Below are 23036 nucleotides of genomic sequence, written 5' to 3'. Positions count from 1 at the left end.
AAGAAAACGTGGCTAAGCTATGCAGCAGTCAACTAAAGATTATTGTTATAATTGGTATTTGCAATTCAAATAAAGAAGCAAGCACAAAGATATTCTACTAATCAACCTAAGCCATGCATCAACCATGTCAATTTTTGAGCTCCGTATCCTAGCTGATGGCTTTTGTTTGGAACGTCTGATGACTATTTTCAGATATTTGTGTAATTTCCTTTGTTTAATTGGCAGATTACCTGTTAAGAAACATGGAAATCATCACTGCGTACAATCTGCCGTTGTGGATTAACTGACAAAATTATTTTCTGGACATCGGACATCAATCGACTTTCATCAGCCAAAAAAGTAAAAATTATTCACACGGAATATGAAAAATTCATGTTTGCAAATTTGGAGATGTGAATGAGAGACTTATTGATGAAATATCTGTGAAAAACTCTTCTATCAGGTTATTGTTCGTATACCCGAATTTGCATAAGCAATTTTTTCCACATCCAATGTGAATGTCCCTTTACACAGGATTGCTTATCTGTTTGCCCATTTCCCTACCAATAACTATTCCCTGTTATGTGTCTTAGATAATATCCTTTATTCACTATGATATTTTCCAGTAGTGCCTTTTCAATAATTTTAAAATTATTTGTACAAAAATTCATTCATTTATTTTTATAACTTTTTTAAGTATAAAAATTATATTATGTGCAAATATAAATAATTCTGTCATAAATAAAAGTAAATTGCAGCTCTAAAAAAAAAATCTCTATATAATCTAAGACTCACAGTCACTTGCAGTGACGAGGATAATCTGCTGGAATTTTTCAACCAGTTTGAATGACTAAAGTATTTATATCGTATATTAGTTTTTATGATGTCATTGTCCCCACTGATTAGGTAAAACTATCATCAATTTGCCTTAAACCTCAAAGAAATGTGAGTTTTTTACTTACAGAATTCTGAAGTCTAAGCTGTTGACTACCACATGGTTAATATGAGTAATACATAGAAATAATGAAAAGCATAATTTAGAAGCTATCATTAGACAATTGATACATTTGATGATGTTGAGCTATAGGCCATTTACAATCTTTTATTCCTTCATTATTTAATTTATTTTACCATATATAAAATTAAATGTGATATAACAAATAATTGCACTTCAAATAAATAGTGCACCAAAATATGTGTAATCAGTAATATTTCAATGATTTGGATGATATAAATCACCTAACATTTGTTTAACCTTCTGTTAGTCGCGCGCACCTCACAGGTGCATCCCTACTGCAAATCCACCTCCTTTGCCGTCAATAGATTTTTCCGGGGGTCGAGCCTAATGTTATGTTCCTAACTTTGGATTACTCAAATGTCCGTGTAAAACCGACCTTAGGACATGTCGATGGAGAGTTGGAACCGCTCAAATCACCCCTCTGGTGCAGCGCGACCATTGACGCAAGTATTATGGATATAATATTTTTCTGAATTAAATATAAATATTTTATCTCATTTTCTGTCCTTCTCAACGTAGCAGGTATAAATGGTCGAGTTATATACACAGAAAATGGTTACGGAGTAAAAAACCGCAGAACCTTCTTGCGTCAATTGGTTGAACATCTTGTGCTTGAGGAAGAGATCCGACGCGGGAGCAAGAAAAATTTATCTTCGGTACTTCGCTGAATAAGTTTTTTGATATTTATCTCTCTAAAGAGTCTTAAATTGGTAACAATTAACTATTTAAACTAGACTAAATTTCATTTGGCTTTCAAAAAATCAGAAACACCTCATAGGTGCAACGCGATTAACCATGTCGGAAACAAGTGCGCGACTAACGGAAGGTTAAGTAATAATTTTTCTTACTGTGTATTATTATAAATTTATGTAAAAATATTTATATATATTATTAAATTGCAAGTTTTAAAATAACTATTTAGCACTTTAACTTCTCTTATTTACATATTTGTTTGTCTCCAATTTAAACCAGCTGTTGTTTTTGTTATTTATTGTGAAAAAAAAATGTGATTAGTAGATATTTTTATAAAGGCATTCAAAGGTTTAAAGTATTAAAATTTTACTAGTTTCTTGAATGTTCAAACTTTTAAAGATAAGCAGATGTAGGCATTTTGCTTTTGTCCTAATATTTATTTTTATGTTACATTTTGTAAATAAGTTTAGCCATTATTAAGCATACAACCAATAGTTTCATGTCTTTGTTGATTTCAGGAAACTCTTTTAAATGATAAGCCATTTTTCTCTATAAAGGACTTAGAAAACTACTGTGATAATTCTGCTGTGCCTGTGTATTTATTGATTTTGCAGGCATTTGGTAAATATGTTATCTTACTAGCAGTAAAATCTTTTTTATGTTCCTTTTATTTAATTTCAGTGATATTTTTCTGGGATTATTAAAGATTTAATGTGGTAGAATGTAGGTATTTTTAAAATGTACAAGATCTGCATTTTCTTTTTAACCATAAAAAAGTTGCAAATGTTCTTTATTGTATATTTAAACTTATTTGAGTTTTCATTAAGAAAAGGTCAAATTTTTCCTTTTTTATTTTACATCTTATTATTCACAACTAACATACATGTATTTAAATTTAATTTATTAACTTTTCAGTCAAAATATAATTCTAAAATTTGATTTATTATACATCAAATGTATAATAATGCAGAAATGTGCAATAATATATTACAATAGCTAATAGAACTAAAACAATTGTTTTCAGCAACACGTTTAATAAAGGACCTAAAAGATAGTACATATCTTATAAGTTACAGAAGTTTGACTTTAATTTATTAAAGCAAAACTTGATGTACAGAAATATTGTGAACAATTTAATAATTAAAATATATTTGTACTCGTTTAAATTTTTGTTTTACTTTTTTTCTTAAGGACATTTATTACATAAATAGCTAAATTGTTAATAATGCAATTGCTGCTTCAAAATACCCTATTTATTTTTAAACCTGACATTTTTGCACAAAATTGTTTTAAGCATATAACTATTGTATTCAGTTCATTGTAACTGTGCTTTAAATTGCTTCAGAATTATTATTTTTCAAAAATCATGATATAACTTACAGTGTGGAAAAAAAAGAAAAGAAACACCCTACATAATTGTTGATCTAATGGTCGGATTTTAACGTACTAGAACTCAATTTTAATAGTTCACACGGATGCCCTTTATGTGAAGACAATATTTGAGATAATATTATACATAAACAAGTTGTATGCATATATCTTTAAGCAAAATTCATGAAAATAATTTTTTTATTTAGTAATAAGTTTTTTTTCCTTCCTATTTTTATAGTAAAAACATTTTATTTATAATACTTTCAATTCTCTTACCACTGAAAATAAAAAATTTATTTGATTTTTAAAATCATTTTGTGTTATAATGTAGATGAAATTAACTTTCTGTTCTCAAAATACTTTTTTGAGATAAAAAAAATGCCTCGTGAGCTGATAAGAACAGCCTTTTGACCTTAGCTTAATAAAAAAAAATTTCTATGCATTTAAACAGTATCAATGAGTCTGTATCAATTGCTCGGCTGGTATTGTATGATTTTTTATTTTTCTGTTTAACTTGAATGTAGTTTCCAAAATTTTAAGAACATTTAATCTTTTACAAATAAAATAAAAACTTTTAAGGAATATATATTTGACTTATTTTTCAGTTGTCAGTCCTCGAAAAACATTGAATCATTGCAACTTGATCATTAATGAGTTAATATTCTAAGCAACGATTGCCTCTTTAAATAAAAAACGCAATCCCAGAAGAACAAGCTTGTGAAGAAATAAGGAAAACAAATTTCTCCAGTTAACAGTTTTTCAAATAAGGATAAGTTAGGGTAAATATATCAGTTTCACTGAAATCTCATTGTATTTTTAATCAATTTTTAAACACATTCGGAAAAAAAGAAGTATCCTTATCATAGGTTTCGTAATTTACTGAAGAAAAAAATCATTTAATTTATTATTATTTTTTATAACATTGAAGTTTTTATTTTCGATTATTCCTATTGACTGTTAAGAAATCATATAATTTGTTCAAGTGTTTTCTTCGATTTTATAAATGATGAAAGAGTTTGATAGAATAAAGTTATAAGCTACTTTTTTTACGGAGGAAGATTTCCTTACATTAAACTCTTTCTTAGTATTTCTGTAGATTTCCTAGTCTAACTAATGTTAAAATGTGATCTTTAATTTGAAATTTTTTCTATAAATTTTGTTGGAAATTTGAGTAATCACTTTTGGAGGCTCGTTTTACGTAAATACCATTGTATATCCATGCAGTGTTAGAATCGTTTTAGCAGCTATTATTGGTTTGAATTTTTTTTTAAATCCCCATATTTTTTTATACATTATTACCACACTCAAAATTTGACTCTTGCACATTTGAGTCACTTTTTGAAGCAACAACATCATTGTTTTTCTGATTCGCTTTTTCACTGTTATTACTACTGATATCTGCATGGTTTTTTAAATTCCTATATTTTCATACAATATAAATAAGGAATGAGAAATTCGAATCACACATTAGAGTAATTACTTTTTTATATGTACTAAATTCGGTCAACTTTTTTGATAGGTTTTTTTTTTGGTAGTTATTTCTGTTGACTTCCACATGATTTTTTAAAATATCAATTTTAAAAAACAAATATTTTGTAAAGCCATAACATATCGAACAATGATATGATTATTCTCGTATCATAAGGCATGCAGGGTTGCCACAGGCTGGAGGCTACTAAAATTCGACTATTTGCGACTTTTTTTGCCTGTAAAGGCTAAAAAAGCAACTATTTTCAGGAATAGGCGATTATTGGGAGACTTTTTTACTCTTAGCGAAGTTCTTTTTATACTTATTCTTATTTTTCGTAGACCTACTGTTACTTTGCGATTGCTGCATAATCGCTGTTATCTTAAACTTTTGTTCTGAACTCAATAGATCAATGAAAAGAAAATATAAATTAAAAAAGTTTCTTCATTGTTTTTTTTTCAATTATTATTTTTCATTTTAAGCAATACAATTTAATAGGGGTATTTTGTATTTAATTTTGTTATAAAAAGTTAGTTTTTTTCAAATTTATTTAATGTAGGTGAGTTTAATAATTTGATTATTTTTAAACTAATAAATGTTCAGTTTTTATTTATAAAAAAATTAAAATAAAGCTTACCTTTATTTAATTTGCTTTTATTTTTGTGAAACTGAAAACAAAGTTTTAAAAAAATTTGGCTATTAGTTAAAAAAAAAATTTTTTTTTAAAAATTAAATAGAAGAGTTTAGTAACGTTTGGACGCTTTTTAATAATTTAACATTAGTACTTAAAGTATTTTTTTTTAAATTTTATTAAAATTCTTTCAATACTTGTTTGTTAAGAAATTTGTTAGATAGTCAGTGTCATTTTTAAAGAAATAAATCTTTAGTCAATTTTATTTTCAAAAACGAAAATAATAATAAATAAGTAAAAATATTTTTACATTTATTCAGTACAGAATTTGACCATTAGTTAATACTACTTTATATTATTTTAAATAATTGAATCAAAGAGGATCTAATGATGTTTCAAAAGCATGGTTTTTTTTCCCAACAAATAATTTTAAAAAAATAATTTTTTTTCTAAAGTGAACATTTCTTTGGTTTGTTTTCTACTTTCGTTTAATTTTAATGTACGTATGTAAAATATTTTGTTACAGTATTATTATTTTTAAACCAATAAATCTTAAATCATTTTTAATTTAAGAAAAATGAAATAAATCTTTGGTTTGCTTTCACTTTGACTTCTTTATTATTTTAATTGAAAAAATTAAGCAATGATATTGATATTATAGTAGAATATGTTTAGAATTAATATTTTCTTTTGTAATAGATTTATTTATTTTTGATTGATTTCCCATAGGTAATTTCTGAACATATGCTAAATCGTGATGTCTAACGGACAATGCATCACGATTTAAAATTTCTGACATCAACCAGTCCTTATCATAGTATTTGACAATTAAGCTACAATTTTAATTATTTGGCTACTATTTTTGCTCCTGTTCAGGCAACTATTTTTATAGTTTTAGGTAACTATTTTCATGCTTGAGGATACTAAAAGCAACTATTTTTGTTCATTTTTTACTGTGGCAACCCTGGGCATGGTGCGCACCTGAGTATTCATTATTTAATGTGATAATTCATCATTTTCTTTTAAATGAGTTTTTCGGCAGCTATCACTACTTATTTTCACATATTCTTTAAAATCTCGATATTTTTAATACAATATTACACATGAATTTTGAAACGTTAATTTAATTAATCTCTCTCTGACGTGTGCTCCTGATTCGGGTAATTTTGGCGCAAATACATATGGTTTTGTCTTCAATTTTTTTACAGTTGTTGCTGTAGGTTTCATAGGTTTTTAAATTCATTTTTTTATGCCATGCATAGTGCAAAAAAGAGGAAGATATATTTTTTTTTCAAAATGTATTCCTTTATGTATTAATGATTAACAGTAATTTTTTTTTCTTTCCTCACTTAAAATTTTATAAATGTTACTTTTGTGCAAAAAAAATTTCAGATAATTTCTTTTGCCAGCAATCACATGTCTGAATTTTTTATTATTTTGTTATTTAGGTGTCACAGATATTCACTGTGATCATGTAGCTTCTCACATTGGTAAATGCCAAGGTATTTGTAATGTTCTTCGAGGAATACCATTCAATGCATCTAGACGACGGCTTTACTTACCTTTGGAGTTAGCTAGCAAAGTATTTAAAAGTATTTCATTTCACCCTTTTTTTATGTTTATATGGATTTTGTTGAAGTTGTAGAATTGCACTAATTTATTTTACTTTATCACTGCCAGATTTCCAGTATTTCTTGTTATATCCTTGATTTATATAGCTGAGTATGTAAGTCACCACAATGCGACATTTCGTTTCTAAAGGAGCCATGCTTGACAAGACTATGATATCAATTTTAGGACAAAGATAATTGGATAGTAATAAAATTGCATAAAAACATTTAAAGTTTGTGTTAAAACAGTTTGTTTTTTAACTTGATAATTATGTTTTCTTTTTATCGTTTTAAATATTTTGTCTTTATGGTTAAAATGAAAATCCAGTGATATCTAATAATGAGAAATAGTTGAGAAAGCATTAAAAAAGGAGTTGTGTTTACTTGGGAAAAAGTTTTAAATTAACAATTTTTTTTTTTTTTTTTAACAAAAGTTGTAGAAATACAAAAATTTAACATTCCAGTTTTAGGTGATAACTATCTTGTCTTGGTCTTTAAAATGCAATTGTTAAAATACAAAAGATGAAAATAAAAACATTTTTCTTTACTACTGACAGTATAGAGTATGTTTCATTATTTGTAAGCAATTAAAATCAAAAATTTCATAAACAAGCTTCATTGACTTTACAGGTCTCTCTTAATAACATGATTTCTGTTGTTAGTATGCAGGTGTTGTATTCCTCAATATTATTTAGGAATACAATATTTATTGTATTCTTAACCTCTGTATTCTAACTTAACTTAATTAAATTCTTAACTTCTGTACCTCTGGGTAAATTTTAAAAATATTTTTATGATGAGTGTAATGTGGTTAGAAGTACTTGTAAAAATTTGCTGTAATCTACAATAACTTTGTTTTAGTAAAGTATCTATTTAAACAGGTGCATTACCTTATAATGTACAAAATCTTGGCATTGTATACAATGCCTGGTACTTATAGGCAAAGTATGAAATATAAAAATTATTATATATTTTACCAAGGCATTTTATACGATTGAATAAAATGCTCTTTAGACAAAGTATGATTGTATAGTTATGTGCTAGGAAACCATCAAGAAAAACACTGCTCATTATTTTATTTTTGCTTAAAACATCGATGTAAGGAATAATGGACAGGGTCTTTTAAATAAATTAAAAAGAAATGGGTGTAGGGAATACTGGGTAATTGAAAATACTTACAACCTATTTTCCATCATGTACGCAGGGCTGATTGTGCTCCGGAAAAAATCCGGATTTTTTGTTAGCAGTGATCCGGAAGTTTCCGGAGATCGAAGGTCCAGACGTTTCAAAAAATCATTGATCACAGAAGTTTCCGGAAATCAAATTTTCAAAGTTGGAACTTAAAAACACAGTTTATTTTATTTGTTTGTAAGGGAGAGCCAGAGGGATACTTTATAAGCTTATTTTCATAATTAATATTCATTTTTTATCAGTAAATAGTTGTTATAATCATTAACTCCAAAAAGAAAGACATATTTGTAAATTTTAATTACTTCTCCAGGTCATCATAAGTATGTGTAAATGATATAGGTATGTGAAAATTTTTAAATATATTTTAAGTAAACTAAGAAATATTGAGAAAAAGGTAAAATTTTCTAATTTTTCAATTTAAACTGGGTTTTTTTTTTAAACCCAGGAAATTTTCCGGAATTTTGACTTGGGCTCGCAATCACCCCTGTGTACGGTATGGTAATAATTTTAGTCATACTATGTGCAATGCATTAATCATATTTCACACTTTGCCAGTTTATCATTTGGTGAATAGTCGAATAAATTGCCTAAGTATGCCATGCCTAGGCAATATGTTAAAAGTTAGATTTTTTATTTATCCGTTTGATTTCAGAATTATATGCATTGCCTAGGTATTGTATAAAATGACGGATTTCTATCATATAACAGTTACGTATGCAATAAATAATGTTGGCTTTTTTTTCAGTATCATAATAATTTCTCTCAAGCCTATCTCCTTTTTTTACAGCATAAAATATCGCAAGATTCTCTATTTCGAGGTGAAAGAGGACAAAAGTTGAATGATGCAGTTTACGATTTATCATCAGTAGCATACCAGCATTTAAATTTGGTTTGTATATGCCTTTTTTTTTCTTTTTTAAAATTGGATTATTAAAGTGTGTTATGTTTTTTTTTTTTTTTTTAATTTTCTGGTTCTATTTAAATTTATTTATTTATTAAAGGCCAGGAAGCTAAATAAAGATGTATCAAAGCATGTGAAGTCAATGTTTCTACCTTCAGTAAGTATTGTGTTACTTTTCTTTATAATTTTATTGTTGTGATTTTGGAAGCATTTATTTTAGCATCTATAAGTCTGGTAACCCCCCCCCCCACCTTTTTGTGGACCTAGTATTTCAAGGTTTCCTTAAAATCCATTATTTAAGTGATATTGAAATAATAACAACAGCCTTAATTCTTATTGACTAATTAATAAAAAGCTTAGAAGAAACATATTTTTTTTCTCCATTACATCTGGAGTTATAACAGAAATTCATTTTTCAGCTAAATATAAAAACTATATTTATTTAAACTTTTTTTACAAATAATTAATAGCTAATTTTCGCCTGGAAAAATAAATATCTGAATAGTTTTTCTTAGCCAACTCTGAAGTTAAGAAGTTGTGTGTCTATAATGAAGTACAACACTGAATTTTTTTAAAATTAAATTTTAATTCATAATTCATTTCCTTATAATCAGAGAAAAATAGTTTTTTTTAAACAAAATATACGAATTTATTGATGAATCTGGGAATGTGCAAAAACATGGATTTGTTTTTTTATTAGTGGTAATGTAATATTTTTTTTCTTCTTAAAATACAACATTTCTAAAAGTTTATTTTGCCTTTAATGTCGCTTACAAAAATACTTTTGTTTTATAGTCAAATTGAATGTATAAAAACTTTAACATGCATACATACATATAGTATATGCATATGCAGGGTGCGTAGCCAAATCTTTGAATCAAAAATAAGCACTTTTTAAAAACTTTTCAAGCACTCAAAAAATTCATATTCAATCAATGATATTATTGAAAAACAAAAAGTTCTTATAAAGAGTTTTAGCTTTAAAAAAACCCCAAAAAGAAACGGACATAAATCAAAACAATCAGTACTTTCCCACATCTTTGAGTGAATTCAACTTGACCCTGAACTCAAACAAAAAGTACCCTTACCCCCTACGTCAAAAAAGTGTTAGAAGTAAAACAAAATTAAAATAAATTAAAAAGAAAAACATTTATTAAGGATCTGACTCTATCCGAATTAGAGCACTCGGGTTTCAGTTTCGAGTGTGCGCGCATGCGCAAGTCATAACGTGGGTACGACATGAAGTCCGTGTGAATGATTACGTAGCAAACACCCCATTTTTCGTGAAATGCAGGGGATCCGCCAGATATCACTGAAGAAAAAAAAAATTTTTTTTGGAAAAAAAGCACTTTTTAAAAACACCAGCTGAAAAAAGCACCTTTAAGTACTTTTTACAAACGCTACGCACCCTGATATATATATGTGTGTGTGTACACAAAAATTTTTGATTTTACTCAGTCACTCATTGTTGAAATGGATGAAAAATATATCATATTTAGATAATAATCATTTTATTCTTCTCCTTTTTTATCCCTTGTCTTTTATTACCTGTTTATGTACAATTATTTCAAAAGAAATGATATATATATATAACATAATAAATAAAGACAAAAAGAAAAAAACGAAGGAAAACACAAAGTTTTGTTTACTGCGCATAAGCAAGTAAAAAGAACTCATAAAATAAATTCAAAATGTAGAAAAATTTCTAACAGGAATGTGTAACATTATTTAAGAATGCGGCTTGTATCCTTATAACTGTAAAAGGTTGTAGTTAGCAAATGAAGATCATGGGGAAAAAATGATTTATGCTAGTAAAAGATGGCTTTGAGAAGAAGAAAATGAATTTTGCTAGGGACTGGGACAATTTTTCTCTAGTACAACACATTTATGCTGTTGATTTCTCAAAATACAACAGATGATAATTCAATTGTTATTTTTGTGAAAAATAAACATAAACCATTCATTCCCATTGTTCTTCAAATTGAAAGGAATGTCTTATTATAAATGCAATCCGATCTCTTATTTATCTGCGTGCTAAAAAATTTTAGTAATAATGAGGTATAAACCATTGATTCAGTTGACTGGCATCACCTTAATCTGTGATTGAGAGTTGAATTTAACTTATGCAGGGGTCTGTTTCTAAGTTTTTCTGAGAGGTAACTATTTTTAGACATAATTTGTGAAAAATTAAAAATTATATGCTAAAATAAAATTTTAAGAAAAAGTATTTTATGAAACTACTGTTTTTCCTAAAGTTGAATTTGTGAAAGCACCGCTAAACGGTAGTAAATTTGGTCTGGACAGACCCCTGTTTTCACTGCATTGTTTTTTGAACAATTTTTCAAATTTATATTCTCTTAAACATTAGAATGAGTTGAATTTCTTTTTATTGCAAAAAAGTTGCCCATTGTTATCTGAATAAAAACGGCATAAAAAATTTCAAACTCACTTATCTTCCATCTACACATCAAACTTGACAAAATTTTTAAAAAGAAAAAAAAACAAAAAAACAGAAGTTTACCAGTTTTTCGTAATTTTCAATGTCTTCTTTGCTTTTTTAAGAACAGACAACTCAGAACTTATTGCAGGAATATGGTTGCGCATCCACTTTCATCCTATCTGATCAATCATTAAATTTTTCCGTGTGATATTTACAAAGTATTGTTAATATTCCTTTTTTGTATCTACTACACATTTAAAGCCAAATTTTTTGGTGAAACGTAACCATTCAAAATGCAGCCAAATTAAAAGTGCAACAGATTGTGTGATCTGGCGTAATGAAGCAATGTTTCCTGGCTCGTACCCCCCAAACATCACTGGTACCAGAGCACCCGTCCAGACGGCGCTTACCAGCGGCCACCTTAAGTCTCTTTTCTTCGAGGGTAGTATTAAAATCTTTCCAAACTGCCCAACATGCAGGCTTCTCCTGTTACCTGAAAGTTGAACAGAATTTTATCATCAAACAACTTTTAATCTAGTGATTGGATTTTCACCTAATAAAATGAAATGTTAATGCTTCGAGGGTCTAACCTTAATTATGCTTATTAGTTTGTTCAAATGAAATTTTTATTTTTAAATCGGATATTTTTTAACAGGTTTAGATATTTCTTGACCCTCCAAAGGTATGGGGGAGGGGAGATAAATATAAAATTTAAGAATGTGGCAGTTAACTGATTCTGTTCACGTTTTAAATTCTCTCACAAAAACTATACACTATGCAAAATAATGTAATTTTGTATACTTTACCATTCTATAAGTTAATAATAATAAATACTTAAAAAATGTAATCAAAAGTAATAATTTTTAAAAATCTGTAAAATCACATTTTTTCCCCACTAAATAAATAAAGGATTTAAGCAGTATTTCTGGTTGCACAGTTACTGTATGATATCTCAGAAATAAGAAAAATTAAGATTAATAAATCTGACAGTCGAAATTACAAAATCAATTACATCACGCTGAAAATGTGCTTTAGTAATTATAAGAAATATTTTAAAATAAATCTTTTTTCTATTTTAGGTTTCCTGTGAACTCTACTTGAAAAATCTGCAAAAATCAAATTTTGACGTATTTCATTTAAGCAATCAAACTAGAAATAGTTGGCTGCCATTTCAGTTATGGAAACACAAATTTCTTAACAAATTTTAGTACGGCTTAATTTATTTTTCATCATTTTTTCTTTGTAAGTAGCAATTTTGTAACGTTACATATTTAATAAATTGTATTACTGTTATTTGGTATCTTAATTTTTACATATTAGTCTGTGGAAAATATATTAAGTTAAACTTTGTAAAGTGTCAGTCTAAACTGTAGAAATAAGAATAAAAAGTGTTTGCATAGTTTTATAATGTATTGTGATGGGAAAAAATAACAATCTATAGATATTGTGGTTACGATTTGGGAGATGTATAGTGGAATATTAAATTGAGAAATGTGTTATGTATATATCAAAAGTAGGGTAGCAAGTTGAAATTGGCTACAATTAAAATTTAAAATATTTAACAACTATAGCCTATCCTAAATCACCAACACATACATATTCAGCAGAAATATAAAGTTTGTCTAGAAATTAGAATCAAAAGAAGTTACTTGTTTTATATTATTTTAATGTTGGTTATTTTAATTGTTTTATATAGGTAATGAATTTGACCATGAGGCAGGAAAATTAATATCAAGTTTAGCAAAGAAATACAAATAATAAATTACATAATTTTAGAGTATTCACTGAAGGTTACAATTATAAACATTTTGCTGAACTTCAAAGAAAAGAATTAAAAAACTTATCTTTATTTGTCTTACTTGTAAAACTTACTTGTAAATGTCTTTATTTGTAAAACTTATCTTTTAACTTATCTTTCTAAACTCCCCTCTGCCTTCTGATTGGCTAAATCTCTTAACTTAAAAATTGGCAGGCAAGTACTGCTTATTTTTTTCAATAGAGAGGCCTTCTAAAAAGGCCAAGGCAGAAAGAGGCTCCTAAAAAAAGAAATTACACAATTAGGTTTTGATATAGCAGTGCAAAGTAGCCAGTAAAAATTAATAAAAGAACAGGCTGTAGCAAGCAAGTTATAGCAACACTTCAATATTTATTTTGAAGAATGTAGTTAAAACATTGCATAAATCTTAATTAATTATAATTTTCACAAATTGTAATTCAAGCATTATTTGAACTGTTCATTAAAATTAAATTAATTCAATTTTTTGTTATTTTTAAGGAAATAAACCATAAATAAAATTGTTAATATAATTTTTTTTTAATTCTAAGCATACATTAAAAAGAATTATATGATTCTTATTACTATTTTTATATACAATAGAAATGAAATAATGCAAAAATGTATTTACATACAGAAAATTTTAAAGGGATTGTAAAAAAAAAATTGAATTAACCTAAGTTTGAATTAATAATAACATTTTTAAAAAAAATCAATCGATACTATAACATATATGAATTTTGTTTACTTAAGAAATTTAATAAAATTAAAATAATTTAACCTCTTGCTTATGGTGTACTATGCTATACCATCACATGTGGTCCACATGTTGTACCATCTGTAAGCAAAAGGTTAATAAAATTAATTTACCTTAATTTTTACATTGCTAAATAAGTTGGATAATAAAATAAAATAAATTCATTAACATGCGTTATAAATGAAGAATTCGGGACATCAAACTTCTCAATATGTCAAACACCAAGATTTGCATATAGACAATGATCCTTTAAAGGTCATGGTAGACAAAGCACGTAAAAACTGTCAAACACCAAGATTTTCATAAACACAATGATCCTTTAAAGGTTACAGTAGAAAAACTACATAATTTTGAACCTGTTCAGATAACATAGACAGCACCTGAGACGATTCCTTCTCTCTCTCTGGATGCTTGGAGAAAGAGGTACCAGCTCAGACGCTGTTCATATCATCTGACCTAGATCAAAATTACACTGCTTTCCTACCATGGCCGTTAAAAGAAAGGAGATCTATAGAAATGGGGCTAGGGTTGCTTGGCCATGGTTGAATGATGTGTCTATGTATAATGTTATCTAGTGGAAACTTGTTAAGTCACCTTTGGACACAGTGTGGCTTATATTTCTCTAAACTCTTCATATAGCCACTTTATTTAGACACATGCTTATTGGGACAATAGAAGGCTAATAAATGAATAGTTCAAATCCAAAACAAATAAAATTTAATGTAATATAATATAGTTAAAATTTACATAGCTTTCTGTAATAATTTAGTCATAATAACATAAATTAGTCATCCTTAACAGCATTTGATTATGAAAATTAGTAAGATAATTGTTAAATTTGTAGTACATTACAATGATATATAATTTGATTATCATATTTTCAAAGTTCTTTATAAAATAATTAAGTTTTACTATACTTCTTTACATAAATCATTGAGATTTTATTTTTCGATTTTTATTTACTTAAAAATGATTTATTACTTGCAAATTATTTAGACTGAATAGCTATTTTAAACTATTCAAAATTTTCATTTAATACTTCATATTTTTCACTAAAAAGAGTTTTTTCTAGTTGTGTTGAAATAATATTTATCTGGAGGATCTTTCTACTTAGGCAGAAACTTGTTATTTCAGTTTGAAACATAAAACCTAAGTCAATTAGACATGCTGAAATTTTAGAAAATTCATATACTAAGCATTAACCTTAACAAGATAATTTCAAATTAACTCAATGAATTAATTAAATTTCATTATGGGTATCAATACAGTAGTCATTATATAAGTTCCAGGCAATTTTTCAATCTACCACGAACAAGTTATTCAAGATGATAGCATAAAGTTAAAAGCATAACAGAATTGTATAAATAATAAAAACATGTTAAAATAAATAAAAAATTAGTAACCCATGTATCTTGCCAAAAACAAAGTTAGAAGAATTTGAGTAGGAAGGAGTTGCTAAAAACATTGTTCTATAGTTTTTCTATCAAGAATTAATATTACAACTTAAGGTACTGTAACAAAATATTAAGGTCTAACAGTTCTTAACAAGTTTTTTTTTTCTTTGCCTTTTTTAAAATTTAAGCATATAAACAATATTTGTGACCCAAATGGAATCTGACAATAAAAAGCTTCAGACCCTAATAATTTTTTTTTTTTAAAATATCATCTCGGTTCTGGAAATGATTAAACATCATTTCTAGTAAATAGAGCGTTTTTATTTATGGTGTTTGATATCCCAGAGTAATCCGTAACAACTACAGTAATTTTTTTATATTTTTAACAAGACAATTACTAGTGTATACTCTAAATTCTAAAAGAATCCTTAAGATATATTTAAATAGCACTCACAAATATTAAAAATATTACTAAACTCTTACCCACAATGCAGATGATTTCAAACATATATTTCCATTTGTTTTGAATTTACCTGGTCGACCTCCCCTGGTGGACCTGCATGAAAAAAATTAAAATTGAGGATATTACTACTCCATTTATGAAAAGAACTTATTTGAAAATAAATAAACAAAGCATAGAGTAAAGAAGGGCTCACGTTTTTTTTTTTTCTAAAAAAAAAAAACTTTGTTTTTTTAAAGTTTCATATACAGTGATACCTTTGTTCAGCAGACACTCTTGGGACCGAATGTCCGTTTACGGAAAGGGCATCCTAATAACCAAGTTTATCACTGTGAATTGTTTTTAGAATATTTTCACTAATGTAAAAATAATTAAATCAACAATAACTATCTGAAAGGATATTTATTCAAGCTTTAAAAAAATTCTCTACTAAAAGAATTACATAGCTACAGATAAATGAATATAATTTCCTATTAACACCACAGACATTCAAGTAATCATATCAAATAGGCTATAGTAAGTTATGGGTCAAGTAAGCCATATACCAAATTTCAGTTCTCAATTGGTTTCAGTTATTAGGTTAACACTCCGGAACACCTGCCCATGACTTGATAGGAAACATGGTTATTACCTCCTGTGATTCACAGAAGAAGAAAGCAATGCTTACCTGTAAAGCAGGAGGACCTATGAAGTTGATATATTCGCAATTAATCATCTATCAAGTGTCTGAGTAAATGTCTCATTCATATGAATACACCTCAAAGATTATATTTCTGTTCTCTTCTTTACCCCAACTGTATTCTTCAATTGATAAGAAAATGAAGGAAATTTTTAGAGGGGAAGAAGCATTGATAGGATTTAAGACATCATTTCAGCTTGTGGGGTCTCATAGCCTATGTCAGTGATGGGCAAACTGCGGCCCACGGGCCAACTGTGGCCCGCCGGAAGATTTTATCCGGCCCGCGGACAGAATTTTAACTTTCTCTATTTTTGTTCTACAAAACATAAATTAATTAAAATAGTTAGCATTAACAGCTTCAATTGATAAAATGTTGAAAGCGAAAGTCCCTTATAGAATAGCCGTAGATTAGCTCCAACTAGTATTTGTCTTTCTCGAGGAGCAGACATATGGAATCTAATATAGGTGAATTGTACTTCACATGAGGCTTACTACGCATTTTAAGTTCCAACGAGCGGATTTTTCTTCCGGCGTGAGTTCTAACGTAATTTATTGCGTATGGAAAGGCTGCTGACATACAACGTCATTGTAAATAATGGTGAAATTATTAAATGTATGAAATGGCTACTGCCTTTTTGAGTTATTTGTAAACATTTTTAATCCCAATATAAAAATGCAATTTAAAAAATGCAAAGTTGATGTAGAGTGCCATGCGTTCAATGATGAATTGACTTTATTTTATATCAGAAGTTAGAATTCTTATTTTAGAAGTTTTTACGCGGCCCACCAAATTTTTTTTTTCTAGATTTTTGGCCCACGACCAAAAAAGTTTGCCCATCCCTGGCCTATGTTGTCCAGATAAAAAGATGCTGCTGTCCCAATGGGCAGTATCATTTTCTCTTCTTTCTAGGCAAGGTGACAGGAGAAAGATTGATTCTTTAGTAGTAAAGTAGCTTAACAATATTTTTAGTTATGGATAAGGCAAAAAATTTACATTCTTTAAAAATAGTAAAAAGTTGCATATTTTTTTCTTGAAATTTGAAGCAGAAATTTTTTTTTTAAATTTAGAAAAAATAGGGTCTGCTTTGAAGAGATAGAAAATAATATTCAGAGCAAAAATGACTGTCCACGTCCAGTTACAGGAATGTCCAATTTCGGAAGAATGTACATAATGGGTTATTCACAGATGATTCATGGGGAATAAAAAATATTTCCATATTGAGAGACGTCTGTTTTGCAGGAGTGTTCACAACAGGAGGTTTCACTGAAACATACATAAAATATCAACAAAAGTTAGGCTCCTGAATCCACACTCATTGAAAATTAAACTTTTCAAACTGAAAAAAAAAAAAATTAACTTTTAAGTGTGCAATATTTCCTTGAATGAACTTATTACTTTTATTTAGTAAAAACATTTCTCTCCTTAGCTTTATGCACATACATTCTGAAGCAACTGAACATTTTTGTTGGTAGTCTTCAAACTTTGCACAGTTAATTTAAAACATGCATATGTAAACACGAAGGCATATGAAACAAGAGAGCTAAATCTCTCTAACAATTAGTTAGAATTAAGAATACCTTATTAAAAACATTTCAGAATTTGAATAATTTTTCTCTCTCATTTTCAATAAAGAAAAATCTTAGAACTTTTGCCTCAAAAAAGAAAATTTTAAGACATGGATCAAAACAAAAAATAGAATATACCCAGTTTAATAAGTAAAAGAACCATCAAATAAAAATGTTATTTCTTCTTTTTGTATTAATCATACATGAGTATTGCAATTTTTTTTCTCGCATGGTCAGTTGCAATCCAACTTTAACATATATGTAAAAGTTTAGCTCCTCCCTTTTTCACATTATAATTGAAGAATTAAAAATGTAAACTAATATTCCAGATAAAAAAGTTTATTTTCAACAAAATTAATTACTGAAACTGAGTAGTAGTGAAACATTCTAAATACCTATTTCATGCTGAAACGTTATTCACCGATGATGAGTTAACTTGCCTTTTCTAGTGCAAGTACGAGTTTATACATCATCATCGATCAACAATGTTTGGCTATGGAAAGATGAGTTGGCCCATTATCGGTCAACAATGTTCTAAAAATAAGTGACAAGCAATTTAATGATTTACCTTTTTAAATATTTTTCAAGAGGTAATCTCACACAGTTCTTTGATATTAGACTCCCTATATTCACTATAGCATTGAAATCGAGCTTGAGGGGAATTATAATTATCGACTATTGTCAACCTTCATCGATCAAAAGGTACCTCATGATAGAATCAAGTTAACATGTCTTATATACTAGTGAATTGGTATTTAATATTTATAGTGGTAGTTAACGCCACATTACTCCCTTTCCAGAATTTTATCTGTGATAGAATTCGATGAATGAACACCACTGGTTGATTCATGCTGTTTATTTATTTATTTAAATTTTTGCTCATTATGTATCTTCTTTTCTTCTTAGCATTTCGCTCGTTATTTTTTTATAGCTTTTCGCTATTTTTTTCCATCAATTTTTTTTATAGCATTTCACTTATTATTTTTTCTTTCTTCATTGTTTTTTGACCAGGAGACTTTATTTACTTCACCGGAATTTTTTTTTCTTTGAGCAGTATATTTTTAAGCAAATCAACTGTTTAATGTGGATCAACCATCAACATTGGCATGTTCTTATCACGCCCACAGGTCACCAATGTGGGGAATTATAATTATCGACTATTGTCAACCTTCATCTATCAAAACGTACCGCATGATACAATCAAGTTAACATGTCTTATATACTAGTGAACTGGTATTTAATATTTATAGTGGTAGTTACGCCACAAGCTAAATACAGTGAAACCTCAAGAAAAAACCAACCTCTATGTAGCGACCTTCTCTATTTACGACCACTTTTGGGAGGCACAGAATTTATTCCATAAGCCTTGTGTAGAAGAAAACCTTTAGGTGAGACCATTAAAACCTCTCCCAGCAACTGGGCAACACCTTTCACCTAATGAGAAAAAGGTCAAATAAGGAAACACGAAAAAATATCAAAACAAAAAATATTAACCAAACAAATAAGTACCGTATATTCCGGCGCATAACGCGCCCCGGCGTATAACGCGCACCCGTAATTTCTAATACCTTTTTTTAAATTTTAAGATATACTCTTCGTATAACGCGCGCGAAAATTTGGATTGTACATGTGCAATATCTCGTCTAGTATCAATAGAAAACCAGAAAGCCTCTTAGTGTGGGACATGTTTAGGTCCCACCTTACAGATAATGCAAAAAAAATGTTAAAATAATGCAACACCCATATGGCAGTTATTCCGGGCAGATTGACACCATTAGTTCAGCCATTGGACGTCTGCTTAAACAAACCATTTAAAGCCAATTTTAGAAAACAGTGGAACACTTGGATGTTGGAGGGCGAGAAAACCTTTACAAAAGGAGGACATATGCGCCGTGCAAGTTTGGAAACAGTGTGCGAATGAATGTCAAAAGCATGGGATGAAATTAAGCCTGAAATGGTTAGAAAATCATTCTAAAAATGCAGCATTTAAAATAATCTGGACGGGTCAGATGATGACTGTTTATTTATGGATGAGGGTAACACAGATGATGAAGACGAAACAGATTGTGATGACGTGCCTGAAGAAATAACGGAAGACGAATATAATGAACTATTTATGTAATAACGAAAATCAATAAAGTATATAGGTAAAGGTATGTTATTTCTTTAAAATAAAATTATTTTTCTATATTTAAATTTATGCAATCTATAATTTTTTATATTCGGCGTATACCGCGCACCCGTACATTCCAATGTTATTTTTTGTATTAAAAGTGTGCGTTATACGCCGGAATATATGGTAGATTAAAATGTATTCTAAATATTTGTGAGAACTCTTATTTTGAGAGCTCTTTTTGACAATTTCTGAAAGAGATCCACAACCTTATGTTGCAGTCAAAGTGCACTAATGACCATGATTTATTTACTATTAGAGTTGAAAGCTTAATTTAAAAAAAATTTTAGAAAAAATTAAGCATCTCAAACAAACAAACCTTTTCTCATCTTTTAAAGCTAACTAATTTTTGTGATTCAAAACTAATGCAAACTTAAAAAAAATTGTTTAAATATTTAAAAAAGTTCTATTATTCATAATAGATAAATTTGTTTTAACATATAATTAATTCAATAAAGATAATTTTTATTGATGTTAAATTTTATTCATTGATCCGGTTTTCATGATGTCAGCACAAAAGGCAGACACTTACTAAAATTAAAATCATTTGTGAAAATTCAAGTACATTCGATAATATTTTGAAGCCAATGAAGGTAACTTCTAAGAACGACCAACCTCCATTAACGACCATTTTACTGTGGAACGGAGAATGGTCGCTCCCTAGAGGTCTTGTTGTATGTATGTTTGCAAAAGTTAAATTCATAAAATATTTCAAAGAAGTTAGCAGTAAGCAAAACTGTGTTTAAGCATGGTCTCTATAGGCATTGTTATTTGCAAACTTCTGTGATTGCTGTGATTAATTCAAATTTTACTATTAGGGAACTGCTAAGGACGATATTCAAAGTTAGCATATCAAATATAAATAGATTAATTGCTTAAATGTTTAATTTTCTTTATATCCAATCTACACAATAGCTAATTATTTCTTCTCTTTGAGAAAGCAAAATTTTTCACACTAAATTTGTGTCAAAATTCTAATACGATTTCAATTTGAGCAATGTCGATTTATATCCACGTTACTCAATTTATGGATTTTATTATTAAAATGTCAACATATCATTTATCTATACATAACACATTTTACGCACTTTATAATTTAAAAATATATATACATTAAACAGTCTCAGAATAATAACATTTTGCACTCATACTGAAAATTGTAATGAATAGGTACTTACATACAAAAATACCCTTTTGGATATCACCTTCATGAGTCTTCACAATTAGTACTTTTGCTTTAGATGAAAATTTAATTATATGTTTTATCTATTAGGCAAAGAAAAACAAAACTATGCAAGATTAAAATAAATAAATACTCATGCAAATGTTAAATTAAGGGGGAGATTTCCGTATCGTGATCTGTGGCAGAATGAGAAACTAAAAAAAAAAAACATCACAGAAAGGGACCAACTGGAAAGGTATAAACCGTAGCCACCCCCGGGCAAACATCTATATGTTTTTTTAAAAAAAATTTGCAAGTTTGAAATCTGGCACCTTGGCGATTGTAGTTGGCGCTACAGATCACAATACGGAAATATCCCCAAATTAAGTTTTATTTTTTAGAATAATTTGTAACATTCCGATGAAATTTTTTAAAACCATTCTCAATATCAAATATGACAATTTTAAACATTTGGTAATTATTTTATTAACAATTATCATTTTACAATTCCAAAATCACAACACAGAAGCAGTTAAAACTTTTAATTTAGTATCATTCCTTTATATAGAAAAATGGCTATTAAATCAGTCTGCTATAATATCATTTCTTTACTACAAAAAGAGCTATATAATAAATTCTTTTTTTTAAAACCAAGATCCACCATGAGCTTGTTTATATTTTAACATATGAACATTGACAGCACCAGAAATTTGTTCTGCAGATTTAGTTTGACCATAATAATCAACAAATTCACCATCAGGATCAACTAGGTACTGTATAATTGTATGATCTACAATGTAATCGTTATCCACATCTTTAGGACCTGCGCTATAATAAACTCTATAAGCTTTTGTAACCTCGTTAACTTTTTCCTTAGAACCTGTCAAACCAATAAGTTTTGGAGAAAACTCTGCTATATATTTAGCCACTGCTTCAACAGTATCTCTATCAGGGTCAACAGATATGAATAGAGGAATAACTTTCGGCAACTCCTTCCTTTTTTCAAGGGTATCCACAACTTCGATCATTTTTTCTATTTCTTCAGGACAAATATCAGGGCAGTGGGTAAAGCCAAAATATACCAGTAGCCAATTTCCCTTAAAATCTTCACTAGTACGAGGTTTTCCAGTATGGTCAATCAAGTCAAATTTACCACCAATTGCAGCTTTGCCAAGTTCTCGCTTTCTTTGCTTGTCAATTTCCTTTTGTTTTTCCCATTTTACATACAGCATACCACCAAGGAAAACACCTCCGACGCCTAATGTAATAAAAAGATTTCTCCATGTTATTGGCCCTCTGCCTTTACCATATTCTTTCCGTTTTGGTAAAGATTTCTGGGAACAATAGAAACGAGGCGATAAACAAATACGTTGTTTTAGGAATAATGATGAATTATAAAGTAAGTCAAAGTTTGAAGTCTTTGTACAATACAAAAAACGAGTATTTGATAACTGCGTGAATTTATACAAAGTTCTTCCATTAATTTTAGATAAATTTGACAAAAACATGTTTAACACTGTTATCTCAGCCACTAATTTAGAATCGTCCACTAATTTTTACAAAATTCTAATCGGCAATCTTCAGTGAAATTTATTTTCACAAATTTTTAAGTATGAGGCTAATATAAAATATGCTAAAAACTAATTTAGAAATCGATAATAAAACAAAATGAGCCGGCGATTGTTTATTTATGTTTTTCGTCAGTTACAGTTATGAGCAAATGTTCACATTTATGAAAGTGATGAAATCGAAAAATAAATTTCGTCATA

General features: G+C 28.4%; 2 protein-coding genes and 1 long non-coding RNA gene across 5 annotated transcripts in view; 1 reads left to right on the top strand and 2 right to left on the bottom strand.

Annotated features, from left to right (window-relative positions):
- The window catches only part of sicily (NADH dehydrogenase (ubiquinone) complex I, assembly factor 6 homolog sicily), a 35369-nt gene extending 22774 nt beyond the window's left edge, over positions 1-12595 (top strand). For both annotated transcript variants that reach the window (XM_087161158.1, XM_087161159.1), the window contains exons 6-10: positions 2209-2311; positions 6609-6742; positions 8749-8850; positions 8963-9019; positions 12382-12595. In XM_087161158.1, the coding sequence (XP_087017284.1) occupies positions 2209-2311; positions 6609-6742; positions 8749-8850; positions 8963-9019; positions 12382-12510 (525 nt within the window). In that variant the 3' untranslated portion in view covers positions 12511-12595. The remainder of the gene's footprint in view (positions 1-2208; positions 2312-6608; positions 6743-8748; positions 8851-8962; positions 9020-12381) is intronic.
- Positions 12596-13174: 579 nt separating this feature from the next.
- The window catches only part of LOC107454720 (uncharacterized), a 57305-nt gene continuing 47443 nt past the window's right edge, over positions 13175-23036 (bottom strand). The window contains exons 2-4 of one of the 2 annotated variants that reach the window (XR_001585490.4): positions 19234-19366; positions 15711-15783; positions 13175-13338 (exon numbers count right to left, since the gene is read on the bottom strand). This is a non-coding gene — a long non-coding RNA (uncharacterized LOC107454720). Of the gene's footprint in view, positions 13339-13856; positions 13915-15710; positions 15784-19233; positions 19373-23036 lie in introns of those variants that run through there. The other variant, XR_015433067.1, reaches the window with a different exon arrangement.
- Positions 21729-22984, bottom strand: Scox (Synthesis of cytochrome c oxidase). Its single transcript, XM_016071992.5, has one exon. The coding sequence runs from the start codon at positions 22773-22775 to the stop codon at positions 21912-21914; it is 864 nt and encodes a 287-aa protein (XP_015927478.1). The 5' UTR covers positions 22776-22984; the 3' UTR covers positions 21729-21911.

This window comes from Parasteatoda tepidariorum, chromosome 4 (assembly GCF_982258835.1).
Source record: "Parasteatoda tepidariorum strain Cologne lab strain chromosome 4, Ptep-v5.0, whole genome shotgun sequence".
NCBI classification, from domain to species: domain Eukaryota; kingdom Metazoa; phylum Arthropoda; class Arachnida; order Araneae; family Theridiidae; genus Parasteatoda; species Parasteatoda tepidariorum.
This window is presented reverse-complemented; position numbering and strand designations above follow the sequence as displayed.